This window comes from Geotrypetes seraphini, chromosome 10 (genome assembly GCF_902459505.1).
Source record: "Geotrypetes seraphini chromosome 10, aGeoSer1.1, whole genome shotgun sequence".
Lineage (NCBI taxonomy): Eukaryota > Metazoa > Chordata > Amphibia > Gymnophiona > Dermophiidae > Geotrypetes > Geotrypetes seraphini.
In genome coordinates, this window is record NC_047093.1 from 59,904,815 (window position 1) to 59,920,334 (window position 15,520).

The 15,520-nt window shown below is 43.1% G+C and overlaps 1 protein-coding gene across 3 annotated transcripts in view; it reads left to right on the top strand.

Annotated features, from left to right (window-relative positions):
- COL5A1 (collagen type V alpha 1 chain) overlaps window positions 1–15,520 on the top strand; it is a 430,660-nt gene that overhangs the window by 291,165 nt on the left and 123,975 nt on the right. For all 3 annotated transcript variants that reach the window (XM_033962082.1, XM_033962081.1, XM_033962083.1), the window contains exons 28-32: window positions 959–1,003; window positions 3,845–3,898; window positions 6,592–6,699; window positions 9,132–9,185; window positions 12,986–13,039. In XM_033962082.1, the coding sequence (XP_033817973.1) occupies window positions 959–1,003; window positions 3,845–3,898; window positions 6,592–6,699; window positions 9,132–9,185; window positions 12,986–13,039 (315 nt within the window). The remainder of the gene's footprint in view (window positions 1–958; window positions 1,004–3,844; window positions 3,899–6,591; window positions 6,700–9,131; window positions 9,186–12,985; window positions 13,040–15,520) is intronic.

Here is a 15,520-nt window from a genome sequence, read left to right on the forward strand (position 1 = left end):
TATATTTATTTATACATTTGTTATACAATCAAATCATCAGTGACAACAAAGTACATTCTGGGTAGTTCACAGCAGTAAAAAATCATATTTGTACCCATGATTTCCCTAAACTTCATTTCTGAACAGCTGTACACCTCAGTCACTGAAAGTATGTGCGTTCTTATATGTTTACATACACGGGTGAAAAAGGCTTTATAAAACTTCTTCTATAAAGGGACTAGAGGGGTCTTTTACTAAGGCACACTAGCCAATTTAGCACACACTAACTGATTTAATGCGCGCTAAATTGATTAGCATATGCTAAATCAGCTGGCGCACCTTAGTAAAATACCCCATGAATTAGCATAGGTTTGGAACTTGTGCGCTGTGCATCAAAAAGGCTTCTGCCCATGATGAAGCACATCAGGGAACTGCTTTAAAACAAAGAATGTACTAGTGAGGGGTGGTGCTTCAGATACTCACCAGGTGGAGAGTATCTGAAGCAAGAAGGACAGTTTATAGAAATACAGAAACAGAAAAACCATATGGCCTGTCTAGTCTGCCCATCCATATCATCTGTTATCCCTTCCTTCATCTTCTGAGCTTGTCCCATGCTTTCTTGAACTCAGATAGTCTTTGGGAAGAAGTTATCAGTGTGAGCTACTGTTATCTTACTGTTAGGTTTGCTAAAATAGCACAAGTGGTGGTAAAGTAACCCATCTCAGTAGCCCACATTGATAACTTCTCCCGTTGTCTCCAGAACCTCCAGCAGGAGGCCATTCCACATATCCCCCCACCTTTTCCATAAAAGAAGTTTGAAAGCCCATACCCATCGTACAAAGATTGACATATCTCTAATTTTCAGTGTACTGAAAACATTGGATCTGGAATTAATGATAAATATATTGTTTTATGAGGCCCATCTCTTCTCTGGCTCACTACTAAGCTTGACGTTTCTGCTGGTTTCCTTCTTTTCTAGGGGGCTGATGGTCTTCGTGGTTTAAAGGGCACTAAAGGAGAAAAGGTGAGTTATTTAGAAGCAGATTTCTTAGAGATTGATCAGCTACTGTATATACTTGAATATAAAAGATTTGTGAGCCAAAAAATGGCACAAAATTGGGGTTCTTAGTTTATATTTGAGTCCTTCCCCTTTCAGATCCATCATAAGCCTTTTCCTGGGCCTACCTTAAGCCCTGCTAGTCCAATGGTGAGCCAGGGAAAGAGCAATCCTCCTATGCTCCTGCCATGTGCAGTCTTACTACTCAAAATGGCTAATGCGAGTTCCCACAGTAACCTCGCGAAACTGCCACAAATTCAGTTTATTTTCAAATCAACCATTTCCCCCTATTTGGGTTTATATTTGAGTATATACAGTAATCCACCTTACTGCTGTGTATATATGTAAATGTAGATTTACATAGACAGGAGAACTCATTGCTAACAAGGATGAGCTCTTATCAAGAGAGGTTCCACCAATCTGTGTCTGTAGAAAGTGGTGCTGGAGAGTGAGGGTTGATCTATTTACTGATACTACTGCTCCACCTTATTCAAAGCGATTTAAGTGGACAGGAGATGCTTCTGCCTACCTAACTCGAGCTCTGTGGGCTGGCCACCAATATTCAGTGGCACTTAACATGGCAGTGCTGCTAAATATCAACACTAACTGACCACAATGAAGGTGCAGTTGGAGAAGAGCTGGCAGCTATGCTGGTGCTAGCAGTATTCAGTGCCAGTGCCTGCATAATTAAGTGACCGAATAGGACCACATAAAAAGCAGCCTTAACTTTGGTTGCTTAGCTATGCAAATTCTAGCACTGAATGTCAACCGCCATCCTGATAGCTTTTGGGTAGCGGCCAAAATTGTTGGATGTGCTCCCCTCCCTCCCACCCCTACTGTGACCAGAACCCCCCTCCTGAACCCTCCCACCAATTCTGACCTCCTCAGAGTCCTTGCTTGGGATTAGCTCCTCCTGAGATGGCCCATTCCAAGACCATAGTCCTTCTAAGGCCTACATTCATCCCTGGTGATCCAGTGGAGTATCGCGGCAGGAGTGATCCCTACTAGCTCCTACCCCTAGCAGCTACATGTTCTAAAACAGTTGTTGCAAGCTCTACTGCTAGAATCATATATGGGAAACTGACTTCTAGTGGTAGTAAACAATCACTAGAACTCATGGCAGCCAATTATAACACACAGAGCTGCTAGGGATAGGAGCGAATGGTGTTATCTCTTTCCCAGAATACCCCCACTGACCACCAGAGATGTAGGTAGGCCTGGGGGAGGGGGGGGTAAAGGGATGGTGGAGTAGAGGAGTCAATTTCAGAGGAACTGATCTTGGGGGAGGGGGGATTAGGAGGGAGGGAGTCAGAATTGGCAAAGGAGGGTATTCAGGAGGTATATTCTGATCAAAGGGGTGGAGTAGGGATGTGTGCATCCAACAACATTGGCTGCTACCTAGAAGCTATGCGGGTGCTGGCTAATTTTTAATGCTGGCAGCTACGTATCTAAGTGACCAAAAGTTAGGAATGCTTTTTTTATGTGGTCCTATTTGGTCTCTTAGTTATTCACGAACTGGAGGGGACAGAGTTGGAACTGGCAGGAGGGGGGGGATGTCTGAATTGGTGGGCAGGGGAAGAACAAAACTGACAGAGGCTAGAGGCACCTATCTGGATTCCAACTGATATCTTATGTGGGTCCTGGCTGAATATTGACTAGGACCCACAGAAGTGCAATAGGCCATCAGCAGTCTGGTCAGACTCAGATATTCAGAGCTGGGTGTCCAGTCAGGGTCTGGCATTGACTATCTGGATTTAATTTTGCTGGCAGTAGTCAGCATCTATGTTTTCTGTAAACAGAACACGTGAGCAATCGCTTATATATTTTACATGGTTGTTACACGGTCACTCACAAAAATACTGACCTGATCGTCAATCAAAATTAAACTATAAAAATTAATTAAACTAAATTAAATCAATTACCATAAGTGTGATGGTTTCTGTGCTGTATACAGAAATGCATTGCTAATATTGGGGTCAATAACTGTTGGATTTTAGAACTTGCTGCTCACACACAGAAAAAAATTTGCACACACCTGGCCACTCCTTAGAGCAGGGGTCTCAAAGTCCCTCCTTGAGGGCTGCAATCCAGTCGGGTTTTCATGATTTCCCCAATGAATATGCATGAGATCTATGTGCATGCACTGCTTTCAATGCATATGCATTGGGGAAATCCTGAAAACCCGACTGGATTGCGGCCCTCAAGGAGGGACTTTGAGATCCCTGCCTTAGAGGGAGCATTGGTCAGCATTTAAAAACACACTGGCTGCTGCCAGCTGAATATTGACTGGATAGTTTTTCACAGATAGCTTTGATAGATGAATGCATGAATACTATTGTACCACGGCCAAACCCAGGATAGCTGCCATAATATCTAGACAAGACAGATGAATAGACAGAATGACAGACAGAAACCATCAATGAAAGAGAAGCGATACACATTCCAGATGACAACCAACGGAGAGAAATATAAACCAGTTCCCCGTGGCTTGTCCAAACACTTTCACTCTTACTGCATTAGATTTCTATTCCTGATCAGCTCCATATTACAATGTCCAAGATGACATGCTATTAATACTTCCACTCAAGTGTGGAGGTAGCTTGGGTTTCCATGGCAACAGACTCTCATTCTTTGATTAGACACTGAGGCATCTTGATGTGTTAAAGCTCTGCCGGTGTTTGCTGGCAGAATGCATGCTGCCATCATTGGGGCCTGGTTGCCCCCAGCCTAATGAGACCATGCTGTTTGATGAGATTGAATTTTGATTGGTTTATTGACTCCGTCCTATGTTTCTGTTCCTGTTCTTAGGGTGAAGATGGCTTCCCAGGATTTAAAGGTGATATGGGCCTTAAAGGAGACAGGGTAAGATTTTCATTATTTCTCCTTGTATCCTCCAGGACTATTTAATCATGTCCCTCACAGTCTGACCAAATTCTAGTATGCTTAGAATCAATGAGAACATGTGGAGCTTTAGTTTACATAGTACTGGCCAACCACAAGAATTCCTTTCACTAGATCTGATTAAGGCATGCTGTCTTTATTTTAGATGTACTTTGTTGTAGGAAAGCCTTATGTTCCTGCCAATTCCCACCCATCCCGGCTGCTTTCAAGTCATGGGTATAATTTCTTAGACAATGGAGAAAATATGTGCTCCTATCTATTAAATCTAGTGGAGCAAGATATAAGAGTTGCAAAATTTTAAAATTTGCCCTTTCGATCTTTAGTTTGGGTTGCAGGTCAGGGGCAGGTCCGACATACAAGGCAGGCAGCTGACTCCTCTCGACAGTGTCTGCAGTGGTCATTCATGCTGTTTGCCGGGTGCCAGGAGGAGGAGGGAACGAAGAGTCAGCGGTGCATCCGGATTGTGAGCAGAACTGCCTTTGGTTCTATTCTGGCCCTGCTAAACCAACTGGCAATAACAAAACTAGTCACCGTAGGGGCCTTCCCTCTTGCCAAATCAGAGCTAAAGGCTCTGCCAATCTCGATCCCGCCCCCCTCTGATATTACTTCCTGATTTTGAGGGGAAGGATTGAGACCAGCAGAGCCTATAGTGATTTGACAAGAGGGAAGGCCCCCATGGCATCTGGCTTCATTATTTTCAGCTGGTTTAGTGGGATTGGCATGGGACTGAAGGTAGGGCTGCTCACAATCCGGATGTGCCGCTGACTCTTCACTCCACCTCCTCCCAGCAACGGGCAAACAGCAGGGAAGACCGCTGCAGATGCTGCCGAGAGGAGTCAGCTGCCTGCCTCACATGTCTGGCCTGCCACTGACCCACAACTCCTTTGGAAGAAGCAAAGGTAAAAGGAGATGGGGAAAGATCTTGGATGTAGGTGGAGGGAGAGAGAGAAAGAGAGGAGGAAAAAGGGGAGAGGATAAGCTGGATGGAGGAGGAAAGAAAGGATAAACTAGTTAGAAAAGTAAAAATAAAGGGGAAAGAGAGAGAAAGAGAATATGCTGGAAGGTGGGAGAGAGGGAAGAGTTAGCCAAAAAAACCAAACAACTGGAGAAATAGAAGCTGATAGAGATGCATAAAAATAAAAGGAGGAAAACTGAAAGGAAAGGGTTAAAGTCAGAGAAGGATGCAGGACAGGAATGAGAGAAGAGGCAGATAGACTGCAGACCTGTGAAAGAAAATTAAGAAAGACAGAAAAAAGCAGAAACTGGGATAAACATGAATAGAATGGACAGACAAAAAAGGTAGAAAAAAAATAATTTTATTTATAATTTCATGAACAGTAAATGCAGTTTTACTGTAAATTTGCACTGCTTTCTTTGTATATTCCAAAGTGTATAGTGCTGTTTCTCTTTCTCTGGTGTTGAACTGCATATGTCTTCTTGAGGTTTAAGTGATTTTTGTCTCCATTTATTTAAGTTTGTGTTTGCTTGTGTTTTCCTATGTAGGGGCCTTGATATTTGTACTATGCTTAGTGACTTATGAGATAGCTGATGGGAAGGGAAAGTGAACAGTCTTTATAGATTGGCTCACCATGATAACCCAAATTTCTAACATCGGTTTATATTCGAGTCAACCTTTTTCCCATTTTTTGGAAGGGAAAAAGATCCTTTGGTTTATATTCGGATCGGTTTATATTTGAGTATATACTATAATTTTAAGATTTTCAAAAAAGATCTAAAGACCTATCTATTTCAATAATTTGTTATTAATAATTCCTAAATATTGTAATACTATTTAATAATTTGTATCTTCATAATTATTTATGTGAACTGCTGTGAACTTCATGGAAGTATTGGCGGTATATAAATAAAGATTGTATTATATTGTATTGTATTTGTGGGAATGGTAGCTGGAAGCACACTGCCAACTTTCTCACTTCAGATGCAGCATGAGGTGGAGGGATTAACTCTGGCAGTGAATTTCTTCAGCTGATAGGGCTTTAACATTTTTGGAGGAGCCTGGGTTCACAGGGGGCAGCTTGGGCAGCAGATCTCTTTGGCTAGTAGGGATTTGGTCTCCCTGCCAGCCATTGACCTGCTGCTGCAGTTTTGGAAAGGCCTGAGCCCAAATAAAGCAGTGGATCTCTTTGGCTGAAGGGGTTTTGGCATTCCCACCATCAAAGGTAGGATATTTAATACAGTGGGGGGAGGAGGATGAACGGGTGAAAAAGAAGAGGAATTGCTTGACTTCCATCCAGTTCACTTCTGGGCGGCTGAAAATAGACTGCTAGTTTTGCTCCTGTAGAAGTGACATTAGTTGTGACATTACTGTGACTCCATGATTGTGGGGTTCAAGAAGGAGCCTTGGAGCATGCTTCTCCATCCTTGGAATAGCACTTTAAAAACCAGATGAGGGGAGAAAAGGGAGAAAATATATCAAGCTAGTTGTGAATAAAGGCTCCTAAAACCAGATCCCAGCTCTGGTTCTACTTGTGTTAAAATGATAAAGAGCACCCCCCCCCACACACACACACACAAACACCTTTTATCAATATCTATAAAATATACAGATGTGTCTAGAAGCTTCTGTTAAATAAATTCACATTATGTTGCAAAATGTACAGTAGGACATGTCTGACCTTTTTCATAATCCTCAGGGTGAGGTTGGCCCTGCTGGTCCCAGAGGTGAAGATGGTCCAGAAGGTCCAAAAGGCCGTGGTGGACCTTCTGGTGATTCTGGCCCACTTGGTCCTATTGGAGAAAAGGTATGATACTCCACATAAATAAGGGGGGGGGGAAACTTTGACACACTGAACTTGGGTTGGAAGTGATGTAGAAAGGCCCTATTGTATATGTAATTTTGTGTCCAACAAAAGCATCCCCTTCCACAATATACTCTAGCACTTCAGAGGTGTGCAACCATCTCCAGGGTGGCATGGTTCATTGTTAAAGTATGTCAAGAAAAATAGGGCCAGATAAATGATCTTTTAAAAAAAAAAAGGGGGGGGAGGGGGAGAAAGAGACCTGAAGAGGTCTAAACAACAATTTTATTAAACACTAGATTAAAATAACTCTCAGGGCTAGATTCTGTAAACAGTGTCCCGAGGCAGGCCGCCTACATTGCAGCACCTCTGGGAGCCTAGGGAGGCCCCGCAAAGCCCGCCTAAGCTCACCTTAGACTAGACGTGGGCTTGGTTTGCCCGGGAAATAGCCTTTGGCGGACCTAGGCGGCTATATTCATCTCCCTAAGCCAGTGGGAAATGCGTACAATGTAGGCCGGCAAAATGTAGACGCGGCTGCTGAGCTTATCACAGCATGGGATCTCCCTGCTGCAATAAGTATAGCCGTCCCGCCCAGCTAAACTTATCACAGCAGGAAGATCCCTTGCTGCGATAAATTTAGCGGTCGCATCTACTTACAACCCGATTCTCTAACCGGCGTCTGTAACATGGACATCGGTTAGAGAATTGGGTTCACTTTAGGTAGGCTTAGGCCCAATTCTGTATAGGACTCCCATCAGGTTCTGAGACCAAGCATCTTATACAGAATCCGGGCCTAAGTGTCCACAAAAAAAACCCCTACAACTCAACACAGGGCCATGTTTTAGCACTTAGAAGTCTGCAACAGGAGTCATAATCTTATGGTAATTACACAGTCACATAAATATTGAATGAGCGCACACAACCTTAAAACTCAAACAGGCAAAAAGATTTATAGCTGTAATATCAAATACTGTTATTACAACCCAATTGCATTCTGTGCACTGACAGGAAAGTAAAGAACAAAAATCCACAAAATAAAATATCTAGTAAAATCTTATCTAGACAAGACCTGATTCTCCTACCCCAGGCAACCCTCCCCCCTCCTCCCCCAGGCAAACCCTAGCAGACCCCCATCCTAACCCCCAAACTGATTCCCCCTCCCCCCTGAGCCCAAGCAAATATCAGTGGTGGTCTAGTGACCAGACCAGACCAGACTGGGTGCCCCCAGCCCAAACAAGTATGCAGCTAGATGACCTTACTCCCCCACCCCATCCCCTGATCCTTCAATGTACCTTTTGTATATCAGTAGTAATAGCAGGAGGGATACCTACTCCCTTCTGTCTTAGGACCTGCCTATTCAAAATGGCTGTTCCCTGACCCTGCCCTGCGCATCCTGGGATGCACTGGGCATGGCCTAAACACCATAAAAGGAGTTTTTCTTACCATAGGCAGGGGCAAGGCACCATCATTTGGAAGAGGTGAGCCCTGAGGCAGGAAGGAATAGGCAGACTGGTGTTTTTCTAGCGCTGTTCCTCTACAGTGCCAAAGTTTTGTGTATCTGCCCCTAGAATTGAAATCACTGATTTATGAAAGGAAAGTGAGCCAAATATAGGGCAATCAAGCCATTGTGACATCACTGATGAGTTTGGCTTTTAACTACTGGTGGAATGAGGCATTATGACATCACAATATCAGCTTTGGTTACTGGAGACTGAAACTCTTCACACTAAGGGAAGGAAGTTATCAATGTGGGCTACCATTAAGATGGGTTATTTTCCCACAGGTCATGCTATTTTAGCACAGGGTGATAACTTTATAACTTTCCCCCTAACTCTGGATATTCATTGCTTGAAATGTCTTTTACCAAGTAATTAATGTTCCGAGTGTTTCAGAATAGATGCCATACCTCTCAGTGCGTAACATAAAGGGGTGATAAAATGTGGTTTCTTGAGAAAAAATTACAGTAGACAGAGTTCCAGTATTCCAGATGAGACTAAAACATAGCACCGTTATTTTTTTTAATAAACAGATGTTCACTTAGTGTTCACTGGTAAGCTTTCCTTGAGTAGCATGTTGACAAATATTTTAGGGCGTGATAATGCTAAACCAGGAAATGCAGCAAGATAGATTGCCCATAACCAGAGAACATCACCAGTACAAAGCTAAGAGTGATGGAATAATTCTTGGATGTCCTCTAAGCAGAGTTATAGTAGGAAAATTGTCTGCCAGAACATCTGTCCCAGGAGCTCAGGATAGCAATGTTAGCTCTGTATTAAATATCAGATCCTCTGTGTTTCTGCAAACATACTTCATCATTCTCTTGTGCATCAGGTGCTGGTGACAATCCAAAATTGATCTGTTTGGCTAGTATACTGTTTTACTGTTTGCATAACCAAAGGAAAGGGATTGTAAGCATGGTTTGTCTTTTACTCTAGGGAAAACTTGGAGTTCCTGGGTTACCTGGTTATCCTGGAAGACAAGGCCCAAAGGTAATTTTAATACTATTCTTTTTGGATTATTTTTTTTTTTACACTGCTGTTTTCCTATCATTTCTGACAGTGATCTCTTACAGTCCTGCCAGAGTCACTAACCAGCCAGAGGGCTGCATGGCCCAGTGTCCAACAAGGCTGACTTTACCAGTATTGATTTCAACCAGCCGGGATTTATCAATGTAACTGGGTTACTCCTCACTGCAAATGTTTTAATGCACCATCTCCACAGTGCCTTTCTCCCCAAACCTTAGGATCATTCGGTGGGTTACAACACAGCAGAAAATCAATGGAGGACAGCATGTCACTTCTCTTCAGTCACAAGTGCTGACACCAAAAGCTGCTGAAATACCTTCATATTATTTACTGTTTTCAGAAGTTATGTTCTTAATCATGGCTCTAGAATCTTTTATTTACGTACACACCATGGGCATAATTCTCAAAAAGGTATCTCCCGATTGTAGGTGGCGGTAGGCATCCTACCACCATCTAATGGACCAATCGGAATGCACGTTTAAAAAAAAAAATTGCCTACTGCAAACGACGCCTATAATGTAGGCATTATTTGCATGTGTATAGAGGCATCTAGGCACACCTACAGATGCCTAAGACTGATGTAGGTGTGGCTTGTGCCGGAAGCAGTCTTAGTTGTCTATAGGCATGCCTAGGCGCTTCTGTAGATGTGAGTCAGACGCCTTAAATGTAGGCCTGTAAAACACTGGCCTACATTTAAGGCATCTGTACAAAATATAGACGTGATTCTGGACGCAGCACCTATAAATGATTGACACATGGTAGGCACCCGTTTTGCGAGCGCCTAATGCGGCCGGCGCCATTTCCAGAATCAAGCCCTAATTGCCTTATATTCAGCCTTTGATGGTAGGTGGTATCTGTGCTGCAGGCTGAACCGTCTCTGGATATTCAATGCCAGGGAATGTGTGGCTCCTAGCATTGAATATCCGGGTCTCAGTGGTCACCCAGAAGATAACCGGGTGCCAATCGATATTCAGTCTGGTACCCAGTAACTTTACTGCATAAACTTAGGACACTCTTTTTGCTGTTCTAACTCTATGCGGTTACATAGCTAAGCTTGGAGTTAGGACAGCTTACCTTTGCTGTCCTAACTCTATGTGCTCTACTCATTCCTTGCCCCTAGCCTAGCTGGGTAGGGATGGCCAGTCAGTGGGGATATTCAGCAGCACTAACCAATTAAATGCCACGGAAAATCTCCAGATAGCCCCGGGCAAGCCATTTAAATGACTTTAAATACTGGGAAGTAAGTCTATTATAAAGTTCTGCTTAAGTGCTTCAATGTGTTATCAGTAAACAGAAATATGTACAATTCATTAAGGATACTGAAACCTTGCATTTAGATCTCACCCCAGGGACTTGTCATAGTTTTTGTGGGCGAACATATGTATGAAATAAATTCATTCAGTTCTTATGAGATAACTGTTGAAACCACAAATAAGATGTGGGACTTATCCCCTAGGCATAGTGATAAATATTCTAGTTTCTTGCATCATATTAAATATTTAAAATATATCAGAATGAGCTGTATCCCATTATTTTTTTCTTTTTCATATGCAAACTCTGTTTGTACAGAGTTGAATTGGACTTATTAAATACATCAAGCTGTAAGGAGAAAAAAGCAAAATCTAGAGCTACTATGGCCATTTTTACTAGGACATTCCTACATTAAGGATTACTAATGACTACTGGGAAAGGGCTATATGCAGACTTAGTAGCCTCTCTTAGGCCTATAATGGTAGCAGAAAAAAGTTTTTGCAAGGGATTCTGGTGTAAATACAGTGAAACCCTCTTCCCTTTATGAACTACAAATCTATTATACTATATAATATGATTGTTGTTTCTGGGCATTAAGTGCAATTTCCTAATCGCTTATGCCTAAAAAGAGTTCCTATGAGCATCGAGAGCAGCGCACAGCATTCAGCACCAACCTGCGCTAAAAACTGCATCTGCATCGGGTTAATTAGCAGATGTATTAAAGTTGGAAGCTTGTTACACATTGAAATATTTCCAATTATTGATTTAAATCTTTGGTAAACCATAAAATACAGAGAGCCAAAAACACAGGCAATATCTAATATCCAAATAAAATTTTTCCAAAGAAATACAGTAAGCTTTCAGTTATCCAGCACTCATGGGGATTGGTAGATGCCAAATAACTGTAGTTTTTAGTTGCTTGAGAGTTACAATAAAACAGTTTTGTCTCCCTTCCCATCTTATCCCCCCATCCCTACTTGTAGGTTCAGCATCTGTTCCTCCCTTCCCACCCTCCTTTCTGATCTGGGTTACTTTCTCTCCCCCCTCCCTTCTCTCTTCCCCCACTTATGGGTCCAGTATCCATCTATCTCCCTTACCCTGCTGGACCCTTCCCCCTCACACACTTCTAGTGCACCTCTTCCCCCCCCCTCAGGTTTACCCTCCCTCCTTCTGTGTGGGTCTGGCCTCCTGGACCCTCCTCAATTACCCACAGCAGTCCTGACCCACCAGCCCCCCTCCCTCCCTTCCTTCCTTATCCGAAGCTGCAGCAGCAGCTGGTCAGCAGAGGCAGTGCTGTAAAGAGGCTGCTCGCGACTAGCCCCGGCAGGGCCTTTCCTCTGCCTCATCAAAAGTGACACGACAGAGGAAAAGCTCTGTTGGGGCTGGCCGCAAATAGCCTGTTTACAGTGCTGCCTCTGCTAACCAGCTGCCACTACTGCTTTGGGAAGGTGAGGGGGGGGGGGGTGTTGGCAGGTCAAGACCACTGCTGGTTCAGATAAGTGAGGGAGGGGGGTTAGCGGGTCAGGATCACTAGTGCTTCGAGGCTGGAAGGAAGGAGGGGTTTGGTGGGTCAGGACTACTGCTTCTGCTGCTTCTGGGCTGAAGGGAGGGAAGGAGAGGGGATGTGGGGTTAAGACCACTGCCGCAGCCGCTGCTGCTTAGTGTAAGGGAGGGAGGGGGGGGGTTGGCAGGTAAGGACCACTATCACTGCTACTTCAGGGGTTGTAGGGAGAGACAGATATTGGGGTTGTCTATTCAGGACCACTGCTGCTGCAGGTTCAGGGGCTGGAAGGAAGATGATTTTTTTGCCAGCGATTTTTTTTTTTTTTTTTTGCTGGTTCCTTGAGTCCTGGGCAATTGAGATTCTACTGTAAGTCTGCAATTTCTTATAAAACAGAAATAATTTCTTTCTAATCTAACATTTAAAGCAAATAAATTTCACATTAACACAACTGAATACATATGAATCTTCCAATATTTTGACTATTACATTACATTTTGCAGTTCTGTAATACCAACAAATTAGACTGTCTTCAGATCCTTGAAGTAATTTGAATCCCAGATTATTCATCAAAGAGGAAATCAATCAAATCTAAACTTAAAAAATAAAACATGGAATCCGTTTTATACAAGACTGAAGTTGATTGTGGTTATTAGCATATGAGCCATCTCTATGGGTGTCAGTGGATGCCGAGCACCCCCAAAATCAAGCAAGCTCTTTCATTGTGTCCAGGGAGAGGCTATTTCTATTGTGTTTGACACACCCAATAATTTTGAAATTTTGGCACCTATGGTTATTAGAATACATTGAATCAGATATTTACAAATCAAGGTCTGGGTTTGTACAGCTCTGGTTGCTATCTACCAGTAATGGTATCCTTGTCTTCATGCCAGTCAGGTTTTGTTCATATATGCAGAGCATTTTCCCATGAACATGACATTTAGATAAACTCCTCATCTCGTTTGCTCATAAATATTAATATCTTCCTTAATTCTGCTTTTTTCCCCCCTAGGGTTCCAATGGATTTCCTGGATTTCCTGGAGCTAATGGAGAAAAAGGAGCAAGGGTACCATTTTGCATTTTGAATTCTTTTTCTTCTTTGCCTCTGAAATAGCTGGGTTTGTGTGTTTATTAATATGCTTGCTTGCTTGGTAAGATAAAGGTGGGGATAGTTCCATGGTAGTGTTTATAGGTCAGAAAACTTGGAAAACTCATTATAGAGGACAGTGATAACAACAGCGAAGAATTTCAGCACTCAAAAGGTTTGCCTAGTTAACACTGGAAGTTAGCTGGACCAGTCTTCATGATTAAAAGTTATCATTCTTCCACCCTACTGATTACATTTTTGTGTAAACAAGTCTTAGCACCGCCTAGTTGTAGATGCAGTGTTCTCCCTGCCTAACTAGGGCCTTTCAGCCGGGCGGTCCGCCTGGGTAATTTAGATGACCGCCCAGCTAAATTCTGCTGCTGCCGCTGCTGCTCAACATTAAAAAACAAACAAAAAAAAAAGCCGGCTTGGAGATTTCACCTTAGCCCGTAGTGAACTTATGCTCCGGGGCACTAACTTGTGTGTGCCGGCTTCCCTTCTCTTCCCTCCGAAACCGGAAGTTATGTATGGGGAGGAGGGGAAGAGAAGGGAAGCCGGCACGCACTTGTTAGAGCCCCGAAGCATGCGTTCGCTACGGGCTAAGGCGGAGATGGTATATAAATTTTTTAAATAAATAAAATACTGGGATAGAAAGTGATCACACATGGAGCATGTTCCTAGGATGATATTTCATTTATTTTGTGCGGCACTGACTGGATAAAATTAAGTACATGACTTTGAGCAGATAAGTAGTACCTGTTGTAAAGTTACCAGGACAACTTTATCCAAATATAGCCAGACCATACAGATAGGGGAAGAATATTCAGAGAAGGTTTTCCAATTAATTTTCCCACTGAGCAGCTTTTTGAATATTGATTTAGAAATTACCCCATACAGATGTATAAGTATAATAGCTGTGTAAACAAATGAAATGCTATAAATTAATTAATGTTTTGTTAACCTGTTTGACTATACCTACTTTTCCTTGTATTTGTCGTGTTGCTTTCAGCTTGTCTCAAGCAATCTGCTCCTTCCTGTTTTGCTTACTTCCTTTCTCCATATGTTCATATGCTGTGCTAGATGTTATAGTATTTGTACACTGTCTTGGAGTACCTGGTACGACTTGGAAGGCAATTTATAAATTCTTTGAATAAATAAAACAGATCATGATTGACATGGCAGTATTATGACAGCCCGACAGAACATGCAGCTCTGTTAGTATTGAGTTGTCTTTGCTGAGCTGCTGAGGCTGCAGCTTCGTTGAGATGATTAAAATTCTCTGGAAATAGCGAGGCCTTGACCACCTTAGAACCTAAGAACCTAAGACTTGCCCTACTGGATCAGTCCAAAGGTCCATCAATCCCAGTTTCCTGTTTCCAACAGTAGCCATTAACCCAAGTCATAGGTAACTGCAGGATCCCAACAATGAGATGCATTTTATGCTGCTTATCTCCAGGAATTTTCCCAAGTCTACCTGAATAGTGGTCAGTGGTATAGTAAGGGAGGGCATGAGGGGGGCGGTCCGCCCCGACGCCATGTTGGTAGGGGCACCGGCACTGGCACCCCTCCTCCTCTCCACCCCCTCCGCCTCTTCCTACTCCTCCCCTCGCCATGCATGCGCCCCCTTTCCCTTCCTGCTCGGCGAGCAACAACTTCGACGATTTCCTCGCGACCGCGTCAGCTCTCCCGCTGACATCACTTCCGGGTGTCACACATAGCAAGTAATGTCAGAGGGAGAGCCGCCAGGGTCACAAGGAGCACGTTGAAGATGTTACTCGTGGCGGCGAACGGTACAAGAGAAGGGAAGGAGGGCGCGGCATGGCAAGGGATATCAGGGAAGGAGCGGGGGTGCGGAGACGAGGGGCGAAGGGCACCTCCATCCCCGGGTGCCTCTTACGCTTGCTACACCACTGATAGTGGTTTATGGATTTTGTTTCCAAGAACTTCTCCAAAGCTAGCAATGCTATTTTACCACATCCTCCAGCAATTAATTGCAGATCTTAATTGTGCGTTGAGCGAAAAAAAAAATATTTTCTCTGATTTGTTTACAATGTACTACTTAGAAACTTCATGACACTAAATCTGGTCTTTGTACTTTCCGACAGAGTAAACAGCAAGTGCAATTCATGTTGGCTTATCTCCACTCCCAATTTTATAGACCTCTAAGCATTAGCATACTAGTTGCACAAAACTTTAGGTTACAAGAATGACAATATCAATTCATGAATGACAGTCATATGGAGTCAATTTTCAAACTGTTTAGGTACCTAATTTACTGCCTGATGGGAAAAAAATCTTTATACATGAGACCTTTAGGGGCATACTTACTAAAGTGCAACAGCTGTGCAGGAAAGGCAGGGGTGTGTGCTGCATTTACCACTAAGAGCAGTCACTTAGGGGAAAATTCTGTAAATGGCATCTATAATATAAATGCCTATCTCTTGTCAATCACACTTAGGC